Here is a 24942-nt window from a genome sequence, read left to right as displayed (position 1 = left end):
TGTGGAAATCTGACGGTGTTGACAAAAATCTGGGACACAACTTTCAAGGGCCAACATTTTCAGAAAAATTCTATTTTAAAACAAAGAGGATTATAACAGTACATTTTCACAGCTGTGTTATCAGTAGGTATTGTTTTATGTTTTGAAGTGTTTTTTTACACATTTTTTAATTGTTTGAAATTGTGAATTCTTATCTGGGACAGGGGTATTTTCGGGCACTGAACAGGTATAGAAGGTAAAAAAAAATAAAAAAGAAAGTATATAAACCACTTAAATATAATTTTTCACCACAGAAATTTGGAATCAATTTGTTGAGTAATAATTTTAAGGTTTTTTGGTAAGACAAGATATGTCCCAATTCTCAAGAATGGGTGTTTTATTAACAGTTAATTTAGCAAGCTCAATATCTTACTTTGTTAGCTATTACCTCAAGCATGAGTTAACTTACCATTGTCAACATTAGCTGGCTATTATACTCCATCTGATTATCGCTACTTTTGTGAAGCAAATACATACAGCTAATTATAAATGGATTACCTCCTCAACATATGTAAGCTATGTTTCAGACATTGCCTCGCTATTCACTTCATGACGGCACAGACAGCGCAGCTCACAGTAGGGCGAACTGACCAGCAACATGCACTGCGGTGTGTGTATCTGAGCGTGTGCCACTGTGGTCTCATGTTGTGATGTTTGTCCTGCACAGTATAGCTCTGCTCTGGCCCAGCGAATGGGAGGTGATCAGCAGACTCTTCATTGTAGACCATCCAATCTCCATCCACTGTTCCTGCCAGGCCACGCCCAGCGACTCCACCACCCAGTACAGCACTCACCCCGGTAAGAGTGGGAACGCTGGGGCGAGTGGATCACCCCAAGATGCTCAGAGTTCTATTTTTCTGCATAGTGTTATGCACTCGTATCGTTGTCCTGTAGTTTGAAATTTTGGCTGCTCATCTTCCTAGATTCAGTTTAAAGTTGACGTGGGTGTGTGTGTGTGTGTGTTGTTGTGTCCAGAGCTGTGTTGGGAGTGCCGAGAGGGCTTCATCTTCCAGCAGCAGAGGGACCTGAGAGAGTACACCCAGGCCACCATCTATATCCGCAAAGTCATTGAAGACAAGAGGGTAAGAAGAATCCATGAGGACAGTCTCCATTTGCATTGTTGATTAATGCCAGGCGGTATACTGGCATCTTTTACATGGTGTCTATACCATGATACCATATTTTCCCTCATCTCATCTTCAGGGTTCACTGGTCATGGAATTCCTGGAATATGATGGTATTTAGAGGTGTACTCCAGACAGGGAAAGTCAGGGAATTCGATAAATTCCCTGGGGAGGTCAGGGAATTTCAGGGAATCACTTTACGGAGTGTAGCAGAATGTATTTCCATCTTGTTTCACACATTTGTTGCATTAAGCTAGAAGTTTTCAGCCCAGCCGGAGTGAAAACCAGACTGTTCACCTTCTTTACTGGTTTAATATCAAAGCAGTAAAGAAGGACGTTTTTAGGTCATGGAAGCAGTCTGACTTAATTATAGAAAGTCGTGGTTAAGTCATGGAATTTTACGTTGGGCCATAGTGGGAACTCTGTAACCACAGATATCCCGTTCTTGACACAGAGAGTCCAATTTTGTGTCTCTCATGTTGTCCATTGTGTAGATGGTAAAGGAGGCGGCTCCAGAGCCAAATGCTAGCAGCTCAGAGGCAGAGGAGGAGAAGGAAGAGCAACCTAAGGTGGATGGAGAGAAAGACCCAGACTTCAGCCAGGTAAGTCCATCACCACGCTATAGCAATAAGCTAATGGATAAGTTGAGGGACACGCCACACAGTTGCCACAAGTCAACTGTCTGACACCACTGATGTGACGAATGATAGATACCTTTTTGGTGCTTGCAAGATGATGCAGCCATCACCCAATGTGAGTCTTACTTCCTAGTCACATGACTTTCTCTCCTCCAGTCAGAGGACGGAGCGAAGCGTCTAAAGCTGAGTGACGGCAATGCTGCAGCAGCAGCAGCAGGAGGTCCTGTTCCTGTGGCCAGTATGGTCAAACCAGGAGGAATCAGGAGAAGCACCCGGCACAGGAAACTCCGAGGAGAGAAAGCACTTATCGTCTCAGCCAATCAGACCCTGAAGGAGCTGAAAATACAGGTGAAAGCCCAAAACCAGCTTGAAACACGGCTCTTAATCTTTATTAAAAAGTGGTTATGGTTTCGTCATTGTCGTCCACTACTGATAGGATGGATAGAATGCATGTTTGTTTGATTACATTTTTATTATAGAATTGACCAATACTACACTGATTATCTATTGGAAGCCCTTAACCTGAACTCATTCTAATGCAACATTTTGATTATCATTTGATCATATTTCACACAGATATCCATGGATGTTTGTTGTTGTTATTACTATTTCTGGGGAAAACCGAATACTTGTATGCTTTGGCATGAGAATGGTCAAATTTAAAGATACTGAATAACTGCACAAATTATTTGCTATCAGCAGCTTCAATTAAAAAATATTAGTATAAGTATACTTCAGAAATCCATCTTTGTCAAAAAGGATCAAGTGTCTGAAAGGCTGCTGACAAAATCTCATGGATAGGGGTTGGTCTTCCAGCTGCTGTTACTCTTTCTCCTCTGACGGTTTTTTCTCTACCATTAATCATTTGGAAAGATCAGTTTCTCTCATTAAATATCAACTAGTGTAGAATGCAAAGTGTTTAGGTTAGTCAGCCACTACAATCTTGACTAACGCATTGGTTGAAACACGCACATGCAGAGTCAAAAATAATGATATGTGTTCATTTTTTTCTTAACCGGGAGGTCTTAAACTGTTAAAATGTACAAACTGTATTCACAAGAATACCTTTTAACTGTGCTTGTGGTCCTGCAGATCATGCACGCCTTCTCCGTGGCTCCGTTCGACCAGAACCTCTCCATTGATGGAAAATGTCTAACGGACGACTCGGCCACACTGGGCAGTCTGGGCGTCATCCCCGAGAGCATCATCTGTCTCAAGGTACATTACACAGCAGCATGTCAAAATATGTGTGATTTCTACACTGCTAGACAGCCTAATATGGCTCGTTAGCATTTGTCAGTGAAAACGCAGACTCAGAACGCTCTCCAGCACAAGGAAAACATCGCACAAAGATGGGGTTGTGCCGATGTATGATGTACAAAATCATTGAATAAGAAGCATTGAGTAAGAACAATGCTCAGTGGAGGCAGCAGAGGAAAAGCGAGAACTCACACATACATATTTCTGTTGATGTAGCCTGATAACTTGTAGAATCAATGGACTAGGGCTGCAGCTATCGATTATTTTAGTAATCGAGTATTCTACCGATTATTCCATCGATTAATCGAGTAATCGGATAAGAAATACTTTTGCTTTATTAAAGAGCAATAGTAAATATACAAAAGAGAAAAGCTGTCCGCACGAAGCTGTCCATACGACACTGTGATTTACTGAAAGCGAGGTGAAATAATTATTATTATTGATATTTATTACTAGGCCTAAATATCATACAAGTTCATAAGACTGGCTAATGTACATTTATTTGCTATGTTGAAGGGTTGCCCTACACCTGCTGACCCTACTCACTGCAATCAAACTAAACTGAATATACCTGCTGTATTGGACTGGTGCATTTTAGGCTCCAATTGCTACTTACACCACCTGATATTTTGCTTTCTGGGGTATTTTATGCATCACTGTGAGGGGAGTAGGTGTGTGTGGGGTGTGTGTGTGTGTGTGACTATCATAATAATAACATGAATGAAGCTCAGGCTTTCACAAATTGACTGCAGCATTTTATTTTCTGTGGTTATTTTCTTGAGCAAAACTTAGCTAACTTAGGGACATCATAACTAGCCACCATATTGATTTACGTTCTTAACTAGCCATTACATATAGCCATAATTAACGTGCATTCTTTACTAGCCTTCATCTCATCCCGTTTTAATATTAAGTGCTGACCCCGCCCACCCGGGCCAGTTTCGGCGTACGCCGGTAGCAATTACAAGTGGACCCTATCCTACAGTCCCTGCTCTCAGCGGAGGGAGGGAGCTACGCTGTGTGTGGGGAGCGCTGTGACCGTCAGACCTCTCTGGATTAGACAAGCAAGTAGAGAAAACCGGCATCAGCCGAACCAATTTATTGCCAAATGCTTTGGGATTCAACACATTAACATTGCTTCCCATGGTCAGAAAAAGTCGGCAGATTTGTCGCTAGTCGCTTTTGAGAAATAAAGTTGCCAGGGGGGTCTGAAAAGTCGCTAAGTCTAGCGACAAAGTCGCCAAGTTGGCAACACTGGATCCGAAACTTTGGACATTTTCTGTCGTTTTCTCTGGCCTGTCTCTTCTCTTCGCCCCTCGCTATTTTCTCTTTCTTTCTCCAGCGCGTTGTGCAACAGTAATAATCATCCGTGCAAAACACTGAGTGTGTATATAGTTATATGGATTAAACGAAGCTTCGATGCAAAGAATTTGCATCGATGATTTTTAGTAATCGAGTTACTCGAGTTTCTCGAGGAATCGTTTCAGCCCTACAATGGACACTCGTGGTTGGATGTACTGTCCCAAACGAGTGTGATCTCCATTCATTATGAGGCAACTAGGTAGGTTACTTTTGGTAGGCTGCTTTCATTTTTTGTAATCCTGTGAAATGTTTATAAAACTTTTTTGTTGCCGTTTGAAAAGCCAGCGATAAGAAAACGATCACAACAATTTAAATTATTTTGGGTTTTTTTTCCCAGGTGTAAAATATAGGCGAACACGCACTATCAGGGGAAACACATTTTTTTAATGGAAACAAATTTTGCCACAACAGCAAGAAAGACCTACCAGACACCAGATGTTCAGAAAAGCAAATGTAAAGGCTTTCGAGCACTTTCTATAGGTTAAATCACTATTTTAATACCAATCAGTGATAGAGAGTAGCAAAACTGACATTTATTTATATGAAAATGTCACAGATTATTACTTGAAGTTTGGATTTGTCAATTCGTGGGTGGAGAAGATTTCCCACCAGTCACCCTGCTGACTCCAGAATTGAATTTGGGTAAATAGGATGAATCTATAGTGCCTCAATTAGTGGAGATGAGACACTCTTCTCCGTTGCAGCCCCACTTCATGATTAAGGCTTGTAAGATGGCTGTATTTTTGCATACAAATCTTGCCATGGACGCTTTTCCAGACCAGCTGGTTTTCTTGGGTCTCAAACTTTTCTTGCCATTGTTTCCATGCAGGCTGATGAACCCATAGCAGATTATGCAGCAATGGATGATGTCTATCAGGGTAAGTGGTGTTCTCGTCTTTACCTCCACTACAGCTGTGACATTTCACCTTGATAACCATGGCGGAATCACGATAACATTTCCTTATATTGAGTCATCTACTTGTTCTTTCTCAGTGAGAATGCCTGAAGAAGGATTTAAAGGTGAGCATGCTTTTTCTCTATTTGTTTTGAATCTTGATTATTCTTAACTTTTGAAGCTTTTGATCTTAGGCCAACCTCTCTTAAAAAAATGATACAGGCGGATATTTTTTGCAGAATGCATGTATTCGGTTCGGTGTCTGTCTAATCACCTACGTCTGTCTCTGCAGGCACTGGGCTTCTCGGGCACTGAGGAAAACTTTGCTTTAGCTATGCTTGAATTGGACGGACGTTGGACGAAAATCAAAATGGCTTGAATTTGTCAAGTGTCCATACACAAATAAGTGCTTTAATTTGTTTGTTTTTTAAGTTTTGAGTAGGTTTTCTTTAATAAAACTGTGACTATGTTGCAATTCCGCTGTTTTTTCTGTACATTAAATAAAAGATTGCTGGCTTTTGATATTTAAAGATCCCAATACATTCTCAAGGACTTTGTGATAGTGCTTTTTGCCCTGACCTAATAGAAACAGGTTGAGGAAGCTAAGTGATATCTTCTAGTCTGGGGCTCGGCTTCAGTAAACTTGTACTGTCACTTAAGAAAATAGGCTTGGTTTTAGACACCGTTTTTTTTTTTTTTTCGTTTTTTTTCGTTTTTTTTTTTAATTATGATAAAAGAAAAATTTAAGGAAACAATTTCTTTTTCGAATCGTGTTCCCATTAAGTGGAAGCTTGTGGTCTCACTGCAATTTCTTCAAACATGTCAAATGAATGCACGATTAACTATCAAGTATTACAAATGTAACTGCTCTTCATGTTTGAACATTTATTACCTCAACAACAAAGCTATAGAAATATACTCCATGTGGCATTTAGAGATAGATAGCTACACGGTATGTATAGGCTAATTCCTGCAGGAGTTCCATCAGTGCAAACCTCATGGGTGGGAAGCTGGGAAGTGAGAAACGGGAAGCAGGCAGTGGTATGTACTATTCTTTTCACTGTTATTTCATATGGACAATAAAGATATTTTCAAATCAGTGTGTCCTTAGTTACTTCTAATTAACATATTAGGTCCAACAAATGACCCACTTTAATATGAAATATTTGTGGTACAGTGTTTATTTAAATTTTATAATACCATGTAATTCAATTATGACAATGTAATTTTAATTTCATTTTAGTGCTTAGAAGTCAAACTGATTATACTTTTCTGTCCATTCCCTGTGCAACATCAACACCTACAGAGAAATTATTTATTTTCAATGTTTTATTTTATTGGGGGTTGGCGTGTACCAAATAATCTCAGACCTGACCTGGACATGTCAGACTACTGTTTTAGGCATGCGCAGTTGGTCACCGTACCATTCGTTTTTTTTTTTTACCCACCGTCGCCATTTTCAAAACAGCCAAGCTTTATTGCGCAGCCAAGAATTGTTCATCAATGAAGTTTAAATAAAGAGCCGGATCATTTGAATAACATTGAAGGTAAAGACGGGGAAGGGAAGTGCACGTCGGATGTTAGTCTGTAGTTTATTCTTAAAGTTGCCGTTTCTCTCCCCCCCTCAGGACTTTAACCGACCTAACGTGAATTACATGTTCCTTCAGAGGCTAAAGCTAGCGTTGAATGCCGTACAAGAGCCGGCTAGCTTATACAATAGCTTGTGAAATAGCTAGGTTATGTGCTTCACTCTGAGACAGGGCAGTGAGCGCCGATGTGAAACAAATATTAACATAGCTGCTCCGTGTTGTCAAACAGCTTTTAGAGAAAGGCTGATTATTTGGCGATACCTGGCCAGATGAACCTGTATTTCCCCAAATCAACTGACTAAAGTCCGTAGTCTGACAACTCGGGCTTTTCCTCCTGCCACCGACCACACAACCAGATAGCGATTTCACTGATTAGTTCCTCCTCTCTGGTTGAAGGAGTGCTAATCAGTGAAGTCACCTGGCTGGTGCAGTCTCTGGTTTGAATGAAAACCTGCAGACTCTCGGCTATCCATGGCACATGGTTACACACCCCCGCAATACACCAACCAGCTCCTGTTTCAGTAAAAAAATGAAACTTTTCGAACTGGTTTCCGTGGTTGTTCCCATAATATTCTAACTCCAAAATACACGGTAGAGGGCGGTAGCGACCGGTGTGAACCAATTCTAAAAGTTGACATTTTACCGAAATAAGTGCCAAATTTACCAGTAGACCCTAATTATTCATTAGAGATCCTCAGTCATGTTCTTGTAGGTGTGTGCTTTTGCCGATAAGCAAGTAAACATGAAACTGACAGATTTTTTTTAAAGGAGCTTGGCGTGACGTTCTCTCCAGAAAAGGGAGAACATTCTCTCCCTTTCTCTCCAGCGCCCTCAGCGGAGTAACATGGAGCTGCCCAACTACAGCAAGCAGCTGATGCAGCAGCTGTGGACCTTGAGGAAGGAGGGTCACTTCTGTGACTGCACTATCCTGGTTGGAGACAGTCCCCACCGCGCACATAAACTAGTGCTGGCCGCCTCCAGCATGCTGTTCAGGTAGTCCCCCACCCCTTATTTCTTTATGGATCATAATAGAACAATTTAATGAATAAATACAATGACCACAGAAAATAGAAATATTATTACAGGTTTTCCAGACTTTTTGTGTTTTCCAGACTTTTAGCTGTGGTCAGGGAGGGACCTCCGTCATATCGGAGGGGGTTGGCACTAACTGACTGATATCTGATATTTAATAAAAGCCCAATATCAGCCTTATATCGGCAATCTAATATATCCGTCTAACCCTAACATGTACATGCACATGTTCCAAAATACTATGTGCAGCCTGATTTGCTGTTGAAATACTTTTAATTGCATTTATCAGAAGGAATAATCGACAGTGGCACACGGTTGGGTTTTTATTTAGTACATATGTAAATGTTGATTATGTCTGTTCAGCAAACCGGTCAGTTTGGTTGTCAGAGTTTCAGATACTTGAGCTTCTACTGATGATATCTAACAGTGTAAGACTATCCATGGGTAGATTTTTCCATAAGTGGTTTTATTTTCATTAATAGCAGCTAAGTCAGACAGAAAAGAGAGGGAAAGATCCCACCCATTCGTTCACAGACAGTCACTTTTGACTTAGAGCAAGAAATTCCGTTTCTGATCTGTGACTGTTGTTGAATAACTCGGAAACTGGAAGAGAAATGTAATTCTCCTCATCTCTGTCAGGTCTCTCCTCGACGGTTCAGACACCATCTCCATCGACACGGCCGTCGTTTCCTCCCAGGACTTTGGCTGCCTGCTGGACATGGTCTACACCGGCAGGCTGCCTCTGGGCAAACACAACGTCAGCCGCATTGTCGCCGCTGCAGACAGCCTGCAGATGTTTGACGTGGCCGTCGGCTTCAAGAACATCCTCACCAGCCTCATAAACCCGCCGGCCGCGGTCCCGTCCGCCCAGACCCAGGTCAACAAGCTCAAGAGCGTGGGCGGCAAGGGGGTAGCCTCACCCAAGAAGGGTGCTTTGATCTCAGGCAAGGCTGAGGTGAAGGCGGAGGTGGAAGGGGAAAGGAATCGTAGATGCAGCGGAGATGCAGAAGGATCACCATGTAAAAGAGTTCGTCAGGGTGTCCCGGGAGCGTCAGGTCAGTTTCAGCTGCCCACCATGTCAAAGTCCTGTTTTGGGGCAGATTGGAGTTTTACTTATACAACCATTTCTTGGAGGCAGAAATGTGTTCACTGATGTAGAGATTATGTATAGAATGTGCAGATTTGCATGTGTGCCGTTTGCATGTGCGCCTTTATCACAAACCCCAGACGGAAGTAGCTCCATGTGGCGCTCATCTTCATATTCATAAACCTAGAGCCTGAAGAAGCCAAGCCCCTGCTGAGCATAGTGGAGGAAAACAACGCGATGATGGCCGAGGTGTCCGATCGCTCCGCCGCTCTTCTTCTGAAACATTCCTCCGAGCTGATGGAGCTCCTCAGCAACGTCCCGTCTGTCCTGGAGCTCCTGAGCCAGGCAGCGCACACCAGCCTCGGGGAACAGGAGAGACAGGTAATCAGGTTGTCCCGGGTCCTGGAGAAGTCTTAAATGATCTAGATTTAAGTATTTAAAAATATTAAAATGTCTTAAACACAGTTTTAACATAGATCTTCTGCCTCCGCCCAGGTGGTTTGTCAGTGCTGTGAGCAGGCAGATCCAGGCCCAGCGATGGAGAGGCTGATAAGCAGAATGGGGGAGGGGGTTCTCAGTGAGGCGGGGGTCCTCACGTTGCTCCATACAGTCCAGCAGAAAGCTCCTTCCTCCTTCCCCCCACGACTGCTCTTGCTGCTGGAGGAGGTGGAGAGACAGACACAGCAGGGGGATGGATGGGAAACTGCAGGTACGTCAGGGTGGTGTGTGTGTGCGTTAACTTTTGGCTAAATCTAATTTGGTAAAATATGAATTATACATGCCTAATGCACATCTTCTACTACTACTACTAAGTGGCTCTGTGCACCATGATTTTTAAAACAACAGCCACCAAAAAAACCTACATTTTGTTATCGTGCTGCCTTCAAGTGCTGTTGGAAATGTAGTTACAAGTTGAGCACACATAAACAACCCAAAAAAGTGGTAAATATGACTGGGAAAGTCTGTCTTCATTCTTTGTCTTTGTTTTACGTTTAGTTGAACAATAATAAATTAATGAAAACATCAATTACATTGCTGACGGCCATATTCTCCGCTTCATATTGCTGCTGCAACACAAACTAACTCTGTTAGCTAGTAAATACATAGAACACACACACACAAGAGTTGCAGACTATTGGTAATGATAAACTATAGAAAAAGCATAAAATAAATGTCCCAACAAATATAAGGAGTGTGTAACTAAATCTTTTTCTAAAGTAAAACAACAGCCACCGCCACCAAAAACTGCTTTTGTTACTGAGTCCATTTTGTTATTTCCCAACAAAAGCACTTAACTGTACAACAAGTTATATCTACTACATCCAAACTGGGAAGCAGGAGCTTACATGTAGCAGGCAGTCTTTATCTTGTTAGTGAGCACTTTAATCTCCCTGATCTCCCACAGCAGGCTCAGAACAGCAGAACAGCACCAACACTGAAGAGGAGCAGGAGGAGGCCGGAGAGGATGAAAACACAGAGGGAGAGACGGAAGCGGACAGCAAACCTAAAGCCACGGCGACAGAGCCTTCCTCCCCGTCCTCGTCGTCCTCCTCCTCCTCCTCCTCCCCCTCCCCCTCCCAGCCCTACTCCTGTCGCTGGTGTAAAAAGGGTTTTGCCTACAAGTGTCGGATGCTGTCCCACGCCAAGCGCTGCTCCATGTCCCAGGAGTTCAAGCAGCAGTGTCCGCTGTGTCCGGAGGTACTGGGCAACCCGCGGGCCCTGCAGCGCCACCGGGCCGAGGCTCACCCGGACGCCGCGCGGGTCAAGAAGAAGGTGGCCTGTGACCTCTGCGGACGAACCTTCGCCCACCCATCAGGTGAGCAATAGCCGGCCCAGGGAGAGTTATGCCACATTCGCGTCATGGTGGAGGAAACCATTCATGACAGCCTCAGTATCATCTTTGAAATCACTTTTTAAAGCTTATTTATAGACTTGTGCTTAAAAAATAATGTTTTTTTTATTACTGTTGGGCCAGTATTAAATGACTGGCACTGAAATATATGTGAGCTCTTCTCATCTTCTGTCATATCAGCGTGTTTCCCCTCCCTCCCTGTCATATTTCAGGTATGATTTACCACAAGCGGACCGAACACTTTGAAGAGAAGCCGTTCGCTTGCGAGGAATGCGGCGCAAAGTTCGGTGCCAACTCGTCTCTGAAGAACCACATGCGGCTGCACACCGGAGAGAAACCCTACCACTGCAAACACTGTGACATGAGCTTCAGCGTGGCTGCCGCACTCGCCTACCACACCAAGAAGAAACACTCTGAGGGTACCCCCCCCCCCCCCCCACACACACACACACACACAGTCTGGTTAAGGCCATGATCTTAAGATGCTTTTGAATGACAAAATCTGGTGTGATCTCTCCTCTCCATATGTGTGACAGCCATCTTTGTCCGTCACATCTTAGTGTGAAAAAAATGACATTAAATTAAAAGGTGCAGCTATAACTCTAAGGCAGATTTTGCACAGAATCTGGACTTGTTTGTTGTCATCTGGTTTCATCTGGTTTAAGTATCTCCGAATGACAGATGATGATCGACCTTTAGGAACTAAAACAAAGTTTTCAGGTTCAGGCTCTTAACGTTGGGACGATCCGTTCTTTTGCACTTGGCTCGTTGCAACATTTTTCCAGACATAGTCTAGGTTAAGTTTCTGTGTGTCGTTTTGGACACATGGTGGACGATGCACATTCAAAGGTTGTGATTGGCCAGGTGTAATGGCTTCATATCGCGCTTGATATACCACACCAGGGCTTCCAGGGGAATTGAAAATATAACAAACGCATCAACAGAGCCAAATTACATGATCGCAACATATGTTTATCTACGATTCATTGTCCAGTCCTAAAGCAGAGCAATTTCTGTCTTAATCTCGTTCATTTTTATTTTCAACATTATTCCCTTTGTTACTCAGCTTAGTTAGCTAACCACTAATTAGATAGCTTGCAATCTCTTTGTCAAACTTTGTGTTGCATGACAACCACAATGATGTCTTGTGCCCTTTGAGCTTTTGCTCTCAGTTACTAGTGACGCTCACAGCTACACTCTGCATTTGAGCTGGAGAAAAAAAGCTTCTGATCTGATCACAGCCCAAGAGCATCAGCTAAATGCCTAAAATGTACATATTATGTGTTTGTGTGTGTGTCTTTTAGACTGCAAGGGGTGCTTACACTCCCAAGTGGAAGAAATAACTTCTCAAACCAATATTTTGAAATGCAAGCCATTTCAAATCTACATCTGACCAACAAGGTGCTTCAGTGAAAAATTCCAAAACATTTCCAAGCATTGTTGCACTGCTGAAAAGTGGCACTGATTATGGAAATGGAATCTTTGCATTGAGCCGTCTCAGTTTGAGATTTTTTTTTTTTCTTTCATTTCGCCATGTGAGCTCTGTTTGCATCTAGTCTTTATTGGATTTTTGGACGCCTGCATCCTAAGTGTTTTCACATGTCCAGTCAGTACAGTAAATGCCATTTCAGTGTGTGTTCTTTGTGTGTGTTTTAGGGAAGATGTATGCGTGCCAGTATTGCGAGGCCCTCTTCGCGCAGTCCATCGAGCTGACGCGTCACGTGCGAACGCACACCGGCGATCGGCCTTACGTGTGTCGGGAATGCGGAAAAGGCTACAGCCAGGCCAGTGGACTCACAGTCCACCTCCACACCTTCCACAGTAAGAACACACCAGACGGACGCATGCATTAACGCTTTGATTAACTGAAACCAACACAGTTGCTGGGTTTCCTTCCAAGTATTTTAGGTTAATTCTGATGTACTGAATTATAAAAGCGGAATGGAAACAGAAAAGTTTCCTCAATATCCCATATTTTTATGCTCGCTTCAGGAAGAAAGGTTTTTGTCGACAAAGAAGTTATGTGCTGAATAGCAATGGAAACGTATTTGTTGAATAAATATGTAGCAACGTTTGTCTGTATATCTGACAAAATGTCTGAAATACCTGCTGTCACTTCAATGTATAAGTCTCCATCACGGTTGTATGACCATTAGTTGGTGCATTAGAATAACTTTTTTTTTTTCAACATATATATACGTATATATACTGTGTGTATATACATATATATATATATATATAGTTCTACATTCAGGGAGTCTAATTAATATTTTATTTTTTGCAACAATTCCAATTTGCTTGACAGTTGGATGAATGAGTGACAGATATATATTTACATAAAAAAGTATCTATCTGACTGTATTTATCTATTGACTAATTATTATATCGCCATATTTCACAGTGATTACGTTTACATGCAGGCTTCCAAGAGGATTGCATTTTCAACCGGATTAGCATTGGTTGGTTTATTCTAAAATGATTAGGTGTTTATATGACGTCCTGCCATTGGGAATAAGTATCTGATATCTGATATAAGTCTGATTAATATGATTGACTGCATGGAAATGTAGTCAGTGATATTTAAGACAGTTTAAAAATATTTAATTAATACTGACAATCTACAATATGAAACGGCTAGTTGTGGTCCTGAGTTCTGATTGGCAGAGCCACATTTGAAGCCGTTGTAAAATACCCGAAACCAATGAGAGTTAATTTGTATATTCATGATATAATTTATAAACACAGACCTGTAACCACATAACAGTTCATTGAAATATTCCTGCACAAACTGAAAATCAAAACTCATACTGGTACGTATGGCACTCCGCAACCACTTTTTCAAGCGTATTACTGAAAGGCAGAAGAATAACATTTAATTATTATTGATGAAAACATATTTCATCACATTTCTTGAACATGTGTTCTTTGTTATTACAGTGGTGTTACTGCTGTTTTATAAAAGCTCTACTGTTACTGTTTCTCACCGTGCCAAACAACGCCTCTTAGCTCTTCTAAAATCACCATAAATATTAATACCATATTGCTTAAATATTATTTGATATAATATTGAGTATTTTATCCCACCCGGTGTCAGACATATCGGAGCCCCACGATTGTCAGAAGTGTTGTCTCAGTTTCTCCTCGTTGGAGGAGCATCGGCAGCACATCCAGGAGTGCCACCCGAAGGAGTTCCACAAGTGTCCCGTCTGCCACAAGGTGTTCACCAGCGCCGCCCTGCTGGACAAACACAAGAGCGCGCACACGGCCACAAAGCCCTTCAGCTGCGACCTGTGCCACAAGTCTTACCAGGTAGGGATGGCTTCACCATTGTAACCACTGGTCCAGTAACATTTTAGATGATTCTGACTCAACAAACTCTAATGGCCAAAAATTGATAACCTGACAATGACAAAAGAAGAAAATGATCAGGTGTGACACGTGGGTTTTAAAAACACTCTCACTTTTTTTCTCTCTAGAACTAGTCTGGTCAGTCCTGTAGTGCATCTCCAGCATTACATATACATTTCTTTCTGTGTCCACAGCAACTATCAGGTCTGTGGTACCACAACCGCACCAACCACCCCGAGGTATTTGCCAGCCAAACCAGTCGTCAGCTCAAGACCCTGGTCCAATGTGACGTCTGCTTCAAGTTCTTCCCCAGCGCTGGCAGCCTGTCCAAACATCAGGCGACCGAACACCCAGGTGAGGACGCCCGGTCCCGCGTAGGTGGTTTAGGAAAGGTCCACGAGCGACATCTTGTGGGCTGTCTTTGAACGTGTCTTCCTCCCGCAGACGCGGCGGCGGCGGCGGCGGCGGCACGTTGTCCGTACTGCCCGGCCGCGTTCAGCAGGGAGGAGGAGATGCAGGAGCACGCCAGCAGCCAGCACCGCAGCCGGGACGGCTCGGCGTTCGGCTGCGCCCTCTGCTCCCTGGTGTGCCCCTCCCAGCCGGAACTGCAGGACCACTTGCTCTCCTGCCACATGGGGGCGCAGGGGCAGCAGGAGGCAGGGGAGGAGCAGGCATCCACCTCCCACACAGTAAGAGAACTCTCCTGCTGCATTCATGTTATATGGGAAAGGCGATAGGGGCTTTCTACTTAAATACTGTTCACCTCAGCTTTCAGATGGTAAATTCTACTAGAAAATACTGGTTACATTTCGGTTCCTACCCAGGTATGGAAACTCGGCAATGACTTCAATCATTGCCAGGTCTTGAAATGTTTTGGAATTGGACAAGAAGTCTGGAAAACTATGGGATTTTGTCGTACAGCCCAAATCCACCTTTGACACTAAAATCTGTCTGTACTTTCATTTCATAAATTGTGATAGTTGGTGCTGCTGTGAAAGGTATCTGTAATATTGAGTGATTTATCCTAGATGACATCATATCATATTACCATACATCATATTTAAGGGTGCTCCGATCAGGATTTTTGGGGCCGATCACCGATCGCTGGAAGCAGTATCGGCCGATACCGATCATGGGGTCTATTTGAAGCCTTCTATTCATCGTGTAGCATTATTTATTTATTTAACTATTCTTAACAACATTGTATATTAAGTATCAAAATTAAGAGATGAGAAAGTATCATGAATTGACAACTGTTTATTGGCAGGCAACATGTGCAACATATTCCACTCTCTCTCTTAGAGACACAACTTAAACCATAGCAGCCTATGCTTGGTTATTGGGAGCAGCTTAGATCTTAACAAATATAGCTTTCCTGTGGAATAAAATAAATACAATTTTATAAAATAAAAATTAGAATAAAAGCTAAATGTGCACAACACACCAAGTTAGAACAATAAATTATATATAGGCCTACTGAGGCAACAAAAATCAATTCCAATAGACGGAAAACACCGGGCCTTTATCAATTTACTCCAGCTTTAGAGACTATAAAAACTGCAACATAACAAAATATTTTTCAATATTAATCTGGATTGAGGGAGCAAACATTCAGAGTTAAAAAGTAAATATTAACGTTTTCAGTCCTCTCAGTGGATACTGACTAGCACCTACAGTAGCCTATATACAGCTCATCTGCTAGTCTCGGAAACCCAGCTGTATTCCGAATAACGTTAATAACCCTTAGTTCTTCTTTTTGGGAATTCAGCCGGACGTCTTCTTGGCATGGGAAAGAAAATATCCCTCACGCCCGCGTGTGCAATGGGAGGCGAACAGACGGGTCCGGGGAGAGAGAGAGAGAGCGAGCGAGACAGAGACAGACCGCACAAAGAGACTACTTCTGTTTGGATCTCTTCCCAACTCGTCTCTCCCTAACATTTTTGCAGATGTATTGTCTTTTTCAGACACCTGGTAGAACTGCCAGACCGGTGAAGCCATTTTAGCGGCGCGTAGAGAAATTGTCTCGCGTGTTTTGCATCATCTGATCGGCTCTTCTGATCGGCCTTTATAGAGACCACCGATCAAACTATTTAGAACGAATATCGGCCGATAACGATCGGTGGCCGATCGATCGGAGCACCCTTAATCATATTGAACACAGACTAAAATCTTCAGATCCAGCCAAGAGATAAACAGCTAGTAAAAGCATCAAATTTGAAATGGAAAATATTTCAGAATCCTGTCTTATCGTGTTTCACATGACCCTAGTTTTAAGTGCCAGTATACCCAGAAGTATTAAAAATACTAAAGAAGAAATCCCATCCTTTCCAAAATATTCAACGCACGGAAGAGATTAGTAGTTAGAAAAACACGCTTGACCGACATGCTCTCTGTCCAATCAGGCGATCCCGACACAGGCGACAGGCGACGAGGGGGCGGAGACTGTTATTTCTGTGGACCAATCGCAGCTGGGCAGTTCCCAGCAGGTGTTTGTTGCCCTGGGAGACGGGAAGGAGGAGGGTTCGTCGTCGGAGGTGGTGGCGGTCAACATGGAAGACCTGCTGAACGGCTCGGTCACGTTCATCTGTGAGGACAAACTGTCAGTTCCCAACTCTGAACTGTGACCTTTGACCCCTGGAGTATTCCTCTGGATAATGACCAGTTTTATGGTTTTAATTTTCTCCTCTGATCATGAATGGAACTACAAAAAGACAAAACCGTCATAATTCACAAGCCAAGGACTCTTTCCGTTCTGTAGAACTCAAGGCAGGTCCATACTTATTCTTACTCCAAACCTTTTAAGTAAAAAAGGTGGATGTGCACGTCACTTTAATTAACTTACTATTCTGTTTTGGAAACATAATAACTTATAAAACCAGATGATAGTATTGATCACAGTGATGGTAATGATCTTTGATCAATCAATAATAACTGATTTCTCACCATGTGAATTTTCACGTTTTATGATGAATCATTTAAGAAAGCAAGAAAGCTTGGCGAGTGGCAAAGCAGATTGGGTGACTGTGCACACTGCTGAAGGAAGCTAAGGTTTTAAATGACAAATCCACCCTTGACACTCTTACACTGTTAGATATCAATTTGTGGTGTTCAGTATATTCCAGGAGTTGTTTTGTGATGAAGTGTTGTCATTTACTTTTTTGGTGAACCCGCTTTCTCAACCTGCCTCGTCTACTTCGACTTCAGTTAGAGATTTCCTACATCCCCCAGAGAACAGGCGTGAACTTGCTGCTGTCAATCAAACACAGGTGTTTGGGCATATAGATGGCTTGAAGTGGAGAGCGTGGCTTTTTTCAGTTGAAAGTGAGAGTGGAGAGAGAACAATGCTGCGGTGTTCTGTGCTCCGGTTCCAATTACGCAAAAAGGCAACATGTCTTGTGGCTGAACTGCATTCTGGTCTATCGAGGCTACTGTGGGTGGAGACACTGGTCTCTCTCCTCTTCTACGATGGATTTCTCCCTGTATGATTGTTGAACGTCTCTTGGTGCAAAATGGCGGCTCTAGAAAGAAGCCCTCACTCTTTGATTCTGAGAGACTGACACAGGGATGTCAGGGATGGATTTTTCCTGTGATGAATAAAAACAAATGATCAAAATTCAAATGTATTTATTTGTTCAGTACAGACAGAAACCTGGTGACCAGGATTCGAATAGGCCAACCTCCTGAAACCAAGACTCTGATCACCTTATAAACACGCTGAATGGTCTCATAGCGTAAAGTCCTGAGTAATACAGCTTGAATGAAGCACATTATGCATATTTATAAGAGCGATGTGTGTAGTGCTATGTTCATGTAATTTAATGGGAAAGAATGATTTCTGAATTTCTGAAAGTAAAGTGGGGTTCCTACACAGTCTCAAAAAGATAAAAAAAAGAAAAGAGAATTAAATCAAACTCGAAAAGTTTGGGAATGGCTATGAAATTTATATGAAAGTGTTGTTCTGCCGCGGTACATGTCTACATATTTTATATCACTGTACACCCCTCTATCTTTCCATAATGTGATTTTAGTTGTGAGCATTCAGACTACAGGGTTCCCACAAGTCCTGGAATTTCTGGAATAATATGGAATTTAGAGAAAACTTCAAACCCAGTTAAGAAGTTAAACGTGTAGAATATTTAAATGGAAAAACACGAATCACATATACTCTACTATTGGCTGGTTTTCTCAAATGGATCCCAGCATTAAGTGCCTCCCTGTTGAGTCAGTGGAACCAAGATGCTTTTGGAAAAACCTAAACATGTTAAATTATTAGAGCTGCAACGATTAATCGATTAGTTGTCAACTATTAAATTAATCGCCAACTATTTTGATAATCGATTAATTGGTTTGAGTAATTTTTTAAGAAAAATAATTCTCAGATTCCAGCTTGTTAAATGTGAATATTTTCTGGTTTCTTTACTCCTCTGACAGTAAACTGAATATCTTTGGGTTGTGGACAAAACAAGACATTTGAGGACGTCATCTTGGGCTTTGGGAAACACTGATCGACATTTTTCACCATTTTCTGACATTTTATAGACCAAACAACTAATCGATTAATCGAGAAAATAATCGATAGATTAATCGACAATGAAAATAATCGTTAGTTGCAGCCCTATAAATTATCCTTCACCACTCCAAATACACTGATAGCACTTTATCAGAACAAATGAACAGACACAGTAGATACCACAGAGGTGCTGCTTTTCAGAAGCCTAGCTTTGCTCCAAAGACTTAGAACTAACCAACACCCACCCAGACAACATGCTGCTACTGGGTGACTTGCTTTAGGAATATAAGGTCAAATGGATTAACTACTTCTTTGTTTTTGCATAAATACATAGGCTTCCTATTGAAGGAGGAGTTGAGGCATGGCGCCGGAAGGTCAGTACATTCAATAGGTCTTTGTGCATCAGGGCGGTTCTGCAACGGAGTTTAAAAATAGACCGTGCCGATGACATCCGAGCGAGGAGAAATCTAACACCTTCGGCCTTGTTATCACCAAACAACGCAGGAGCGCACGCACATGCACTGTTCCCATCGACTGCAAAGGCAAGAGAAAACACAATAGAGCGCGGCTGACAAAAACAAGGTAGAGGACAGAATGGGAAAGGAAGGGGTCACATGTCTACGCTGGCTGAAATGAGTAGTAGTTCATGGACTTAGAGGTGCTGTGTGTAGCATTTTTAAACATCAATATACAGTATATAGTCAAATTAATTGATACCTTGGTATAATTACTGTAAACAAATGAAACCATGGCTGGTATTGTTAGCGCTAGTGTTTCTCCAAATTAAGACTACATTTCCCACAAACCTCGGTGCTCCTCCTCCCTGGCGTTTTTGGTTTTATTGAAGAGGATAAACATCTAGGAGGCTATTTTTCCATCGGCCTTTCACTCCTTCCACCATCTTCCATTGCCAGAAACTCTGAAAGCTTTAGCTCTGTTTGCGCTAGAAGAACAGCGCCCTCTTCCTGTTTTGTGCCGTAAAGCAGATTTCCATCCAAATCTGATGCTGTAGCTCACAATGTAAAATGCAGTGTAGAGGCTGACAATCTCCACAGTGATGGTCTCTTAACATTAATGTGGTAATGACTTATTGATGATAAAATGCAACACATAGCACCTTCAAGGAGCAAAGACAGACAACACAACATAAAAAAAAAATACCACGAATGAATAAATACAATTTAAGAAAAGGGCTGGTATATAATCATCTGCTGCTGTTTCCTCACACATTCAGCTTTACTTTACTACAACTAAGCAGCAGTAGGTGCTTCATATTCCTTGAGGAAACCAGTCTACATACAGTAAAGTGTCTCAGACCTTCGCTGGATATATATAGTGCAAATGTGCCTCTGGAGAGGCCAGTGGACAAAAGAAGTCAAGTTCAGCCACAGACAAGTCCACCACCTCCAAGTGCAAGTTTGCCTGCAGTAGTGTCTCAGGTCAGTCAGTCCATACCTGACTATTTCTTGTGAGTTTTGTGTGTGTATGTATACATTATTAGAGCACTGCAATCCAGTTGAATGGGTTTCTTTGAGAATCCCTCTGTGACACGTTCACATGTCTGCGGATGGGGTTGGAGTGCGAGGATGAGCAGGGTGTGTGAGGTGATTTGCTTTATTCACAAGATAATGTTAAAGGAAAAGTCCAACGTCAGATGAGTATCAGACACCACCGTGTGAATAAAACAAATGTTAAGCATCCTCCCCCCTCCCCTCCTAGCTGGTGATCTTCTTGCGGGGCAGGTAGGCATTAGTAATCTGGTTCATCACCACCAGGGCGGGGAAGAGGGGCAGCAGGAGGAAGGCCCACCACGCCGCCCCCTTCACCGTGGCCTGGAACCAGTCGGAGAACATGGCCGACACCACCGTCACCGTGGCCAGCAGGTAGGTGACCAGGCCGCAGGTGGCGTGGTACAGCTTCAGCCGGGGGGGGGAGGACACCCGCAGCAGCTTGGGGAAGAGCAGGCAGACGCCGCAGGCCGCTTGGAGCAGGGTGGCGGCCGCCGTGCCGACGCCCAGCAGGCTGTGCCAGCTGACCAGGTGGGGGCGCTCCATGGCGTTCTTGCTGGCCACCATGAAGCCCAGCCCGGTGGCCGCGGCTACCAGGACCAGAGCCTGGCAGAACCAGTGGAGACGCACTTTACCCTGGCGAGATTTGAAGCAGAAGGGGGATCCTTCGGCCGAGAAGAGGAGGATGCCTTCGGTCATACACAGGCAGTACTGGAGGGGGAGGGACAAGACCTGATTATTATGGAGGAAGGCAGAAGAGATTGTGTGTGTGTCTTAGGGTTTGACACATCCTGGTTTCTGCCAATATTCAATATCTTTAAATTTTCCCCCAAATGTCATTAAAAAAAAAAGCATCTGAAACAGCTTTTAGACCATCATGGAACACTAAGACTCTTCATTGAAACCTAAGATGATGATGATGATAATTACAATAATCATGCATAGTTGTGTGGAATCTGATCAAAATGATCAAAACGCTCATTAGAATCAGTTAAGGTTTTCTCATAGACAACCAGTGTAGTATTGATCAATTCTACCATAAATATGTAATCAAAGTCCATCATATCAGAGGTGGACGACACTGACTGGAAGGACAATATTAGCCCCATATATCAGTCTCCCTCTAGTGTGTGTGTGTGTGTGTGTGTGTGGTAGTTAACAACATGGAACGAGCTATAAATAGCATTCTTTTGTATGTGCTTTGAATACGGCACTATGATGGAGGATAACTATCAGTCATATCAGTCAAAGTTGGCAACACAAAGGAAACCAGGGGGAAAGACAGGTTTGTCATGAACCAACTTATTATGAACATACTGGTGATGCATCAAAATGTACTGAACCTGAGAAAACCCTACTGTGTGTACTGTATGTGTGCACATTTCAGCAAAACCATATCTCATAGTGCTACTGGATAATCTAACGCATCTAGCAGCCATTTTAGTGTGAAAGCTGCATTCCCTAGCGTGTTCTAGGTCAGCTTGTAACAGAATAGCTCAGTCGCTACCTTTACCCCTCCCTGTCCCCAACACCCCTATCCATTATTCACAATGGAAAGAAGAATTTCCTTTCTGTGTGGAGTTTGCATGGGTTTCCTCTGACGGTCCAAAGACATGCAGGTCAGGTGAACTGGAGACTCTAAACTGTGTGTGAATGGGAGCGTGAGTGTGTTTGTCTGTGTGTTATCCCTGTGATGCCTTTCGCCTAATGCATGCTGGGATAGGTTCCAGCAAATGAGAAGGTTGCAGGTGAAAAAAGTGGGATAGCTGAAATACAACGTATTTGATGGTATCCAGCTTATTTTTGTAATAAGATCAAAGTTCCTACAATATATAATGATTGCATTTGCTAAAAGTGTGTGTGTGTGTGAGAAAGAAAGTTACTTACTGCAACAGACATACACACTGGATGCCAGGAAAACAGACCTGAAACAATAAGAAACAGCAGTAAGCATCTTAGAATCCATTAGCTGGGACCAGTGTATTGACAATGACTATCAGAATATGACCCAAACCTCTCATAAATAATACACAGCCTGGTGTCTCGCCTAAGGAGAAACAACCAGTGATCCTGTGATACATTTTAGAAAGATACTATACAAATAGCACAGCAAAATATTAAGTCCCTATAGTAATATATTAGGATATTATAGGGATACCATTGGAGATACAAGTACCGTAAACTCACTATAGAACACCACATAAACACTATGGGAATACTATAGCAATAATATAGTGATACCATAGGAGATGCACTGTAAATCCCTATAGGAATATTATAGTGGTAGTATACAGGAGATATAGAAAATACCATAAAGTGTGATAACAAGATTACTACTGACTACCACAGACAGTAGGAATATTATAGTGATTATTATGGTTACAGTTATTATGGTGTATTTTCATTAAGGTACAGTGTGAAAGTAACGGGAAGCTGTGTGATTATGTGTGTGTGTGCGCGTGTCCACTCACTTGTTCCAGGTCGGGACAGCAGTGAGATGATGAGGGTCAGACCCAGGCCGGTTACATGAGCCGCTATCACCGCCACCCTCCGCATCCACACGTAGAGCCAGAAGTCGCTCATCCCCAGCCCCTCTCCCACCGGGCTGTACTCCACGTCCGCCCGCATGCCGCTCCCCTCCGGGCCGCTACCTGCTCTGGAGGCCGCCGGCTCCGGCTGGTGTTAACGTAACGCTAAAGCAGAGAGAGAAGCTCCCTGGGCCGGGATACTGTATGAGCTCCATCATTCAGCAAGACGGGGGGAAATGGGGTGATAGGTGGGGATGCGATTCAATAATAAAGAGCAGTGTCAAGCTAGCCAGAATGAAAAATAATACGACGTCCGGTAGAAAACGATTAAAATAAAATCCCCATCAAGGTAACACGTTCTCGTTGTTACGATTATTTATGTTATATTAATGTAGCCGAATAAAATGAAATTGGAGAATATATTTAAGGAGACATATGAAAACACAGTTGTTTTTGTTGTCCCAAAATGTCGTTTTCACTGTATTTTGTTGTTCTGTTCACATACTTTTTCCCTCCAAAATGCTTCGAGTCTGAAGAAAAGAAAATCTCATACCTCACTGTGATAGTAGAATTTTGAAAATACAGAATATATTTAACTGGGGCATCTGTAAAAATGAGAATACACGCTTTTTCCAGAATATCCTTTTCACGGCATAACAATTTTCGTTATACTTTTTGTCCCCCAAACGCTTTTATTTTGAATAAAATATCGATACACTCCCGGTCCTATTTTTGGCGAGCTTGACGTCGCTCAAATACAGCAGGTGATGCAATCCATTCCGAGCCAAATGTAGCTCAAATAGGTTTTAATACAAACAACAACAAAAAACGTATTGGCCGAGCTGTCAGATGGAGTAACACATCTAGTCTGTGCAGTCTCTCCGGGTTAAATCACTACCAGAGACGCTTTAGGAAAGATTCTTCCCCTGGAGAATCACTATTTGTAAATTCCCATGCAGTTCCCAGATCAGCGAACCAAACGTTCCCCTTCCTTGACTTCTGTAAATCAAACTTCCAGCCGCTTGATAAGGTGGTCGTCCATATTATGTAACTGGTAGAGACTAGTGCATTCCAGCTTGCTGTAGATCAGTTGCTGATCGAACCTCCTCGGGGCTTTGTATTCACTTCCTGGATTGGAGCTCGTGTAACACCGGAGAGTACAGCAGGCGAAGCGAGAGCTTTCCTTTCTGCTTCCTGTTTCGTCCTCGCGTATACCCTTCCAAATGGACTAGAACGGATGTTCTTTTCTGCGAGAGCTTTATTTGAGTTAGCGACACAGCGTAACATTAAGGTCATTTGGTAAGCTACCGATAGCGTTGAGAGGTATTTTCATGAGGGAGTTGCAACAAATAGCAGTTGTAGGCATTTGGTAGCTATATGGCTAGCTAATGTTGTAGTTTTAAAGGCTGGAAACCATATTGGCGGTCCACAGGTCTTGGTCATAAATACTGAGAATAGACAGTTTCTGTGCTGTTTCTGAATGGTGACTTGTGTTAATCAGTAAAATCATCTGGTCTCTGCTTGGAATGAAAACCTGCATCCACTCGGAACTTCCATGGCATCATAACTATCTTGTAAAACTCATACTCTTTGATCAGACATTAGCGGCGCTCTAAGAACCGGCCAAGCGCGCAGGTTAGCGGTTATCGCCAAACGTTGCCATTTTCTGAATCACTAAATAGCATTATGTAGATATGTTAATCCATCACTTTCCAACAGACTACACAACACTGTCACACCTGTACTGACTCAGGTAGTTAGGCCATTTACCATCTTAAACCCGGCCCGTGTAAGTATTTCCCCCCCTTTATTGTGGTAGCTGGTGTTAAGAACAAAGTGCCGTTTTTGTTACTCACCTGTACTGAACGGCCTGGCAACCAGTTCATTCAGACACCATAACCAGGTTTTAGCAAAAAAAATAAAAAATATTTTGGGATGTAAGCGATCCCAGATTTTTAGCCACCATATTATACTACTGTTGAAAATTAATTTTAATTCACGATATGAATCAATGAATCTGATATAAGCAACAACAACCTAAAGTTCAATACTATCACAGCAATAATAGGAATTCAACTAATGATCTTCAATGAAATACAAATACGCTAAAACCTATTGAATACCTTGAAGAACAAGTCACAGCATCCAAGTGTAAAGACATTTTTAATCC

General features: G+C 42.6%; 3 protein-coding genes across 5 annotated transcripts in view; 2 read left to right on the top strand and 1 right to left on the bottom strand.

Moving 5' to 3' along the window:
* The window catches only part of usp48 (ubiquitin specific peptidase 48), a 29435-nt gene extending 23018 nt beyond the window's left edge, over positions 1-6417 (top strand). For 2 of the 3 annotated variants that reach the window (XM_071902881.2, XM_071902880.2), the window contains exons 21-28: positions 707-837; positions 1015-1121; positions 1658-1765; positions 1958-2149; positions 2894-3019; positions 5253-5301; positions 5417-5443; positions 5611-6417. In XM_071902881.2, coding sequence (XP_071758982.1) covers positions 707-837; positions 1015-1121; positions 1658-1765; positions 1958-2149; positions 2894-3019; positions 5253-5301; positions 5417-5443; positions 5611-5633 — 763 coding nt within the window. In that variant the 3' untranslated portion in view covers positions 5634-6417. Of the gene's footprint in view, positions 1-706; positions 838-1014; positions 1122-1657; positions 1766-1957; positions 2150-2893; positions 3020-5252; positions 5302-5416; positions 5444-5610 lie in introns of those variants that run through there. The other variant, XR_013504863.1, reaches the window with a different exon arrangement.
* Positions 6418-6777: 360 nt separating this feature from the next.
* On the top strand, positions 6778-17839 carry zbtb40 (zinc finger and BTB domain containing 40). The gene is made up of 12 exons (XM_078283436.1): positions 6778-6865; positions 7676-7900; positions 8579-8994; positions 9214-9407; positions 9522-9735; positions 10432-10842; positions 11091-11297; positions 12535-12699; positions 13973-14187; positions 14421-14580; positions 14671-14915; positions 16629-17839. The coding sequence occupies exons 2-12, from the start codon at positions 7752-7754 to the stop codon at positions 16848-16850; spliced, it is 2598 nt and encodes an 865-aa protein (XP_078139562.1). The 5' UTR covers positions 6778-6865; positions 7676-7751; the 3' UTR covers positions 16851-17839.
* Positions 17840-20451: 2612 nt separating this feature from the next.
* On the bottom strand, positions 20452-23873 carry cyb561d1 (cytochrome b561 family, member D1). Its single transcript, XM_071902892.2, has 3 exons — positions 22716-23873; positions 22132-22169; positions 20452-20955 (listed from the first exon to the last, which is right to left on the bottom strand). The coding sequence occupies exons 1-3, from the start codon at positions 22870-22872 to the stop codon at positions 20452-20454; spliced, it is 699 nt and encodes a 232-aa protein (XP_071758993.1). The 5' UTR covers positions 22873-23873.
* Between the last annotated feature and the right edge of the window lie 1069 nt (positions 23874-24942).

The sequence above is a fragment of the Centroberyx gerrardi genome, chromosome 5 (assembly GCF_048128805.1).
Source record: "Centroberyx gerrardi isolate f3 chromosome 5, fCenGer3.hap1.cur.20231027, whole genome shotgun sequence".
NCBI classification, from domain to species: domain Eukaryota; kingdom Metazoa; phylum Chordata; class Actinopteri; order Beryciformes; family Berycidae; genus Centroberyx; species Centroberyx gerrardi.
This window is presented reverse-complemented; position numbering and strand designations above follow the sequence as displayed.

What these genes read in the sequence shown, in the direction of transcription:
- cyb561d1 (XM_071902892.2), bottom strand. Translation starts at nt 22,872, where the DNA reads ATGCGGGCGGACGTGGAGTACAGCCCGGTGGGAGAGGGGCTGGGGATG. An exon ending in GCTGTCCCGACCTGGAACAA is followed by an intron (nt 22,170 to 22,715) that starts GTGAGTGGACAC and finishes TTATTGTTTCAG; the next exon opens with GTCTGTTTTCCTGGCATCCA. An exon ending in CAGTGTGTATGTCTGTTGCA is followed by an intron (nt 20,956 to 22,131) that starts GTAAGTAACTTT and finishes CTCCCCCTCCAG; the next exon opens with TACTGCCTGTGTATGACCGA.
- zbtb40 (XM_078283436.1), top strand. Translation starts at nt 7,752, where the DNA reads ATGGAGCTGCCCAACTACAGCAAGCAGCTGATGCAGCAGCTGTGGACC. An exon ending in GGGTGTCCCGGGAGCGTCAG is followed by an intron (nt 8,995 to 9,213) that starts GTCAGTTTCAGC and finishes TCATAAACCTAG; the next exon opens with AGCCTGAAGAAGCCAAGCCC. An exon ending in CAAGAAGAAACACTCTGAGG is followed by an intron (nt 11,298 to 12,534) that starts GTACCCCCCCCC and finishes TGTGTGTTTTAG; the next exon opens with GGAAGATGTATGCGTGCCAG.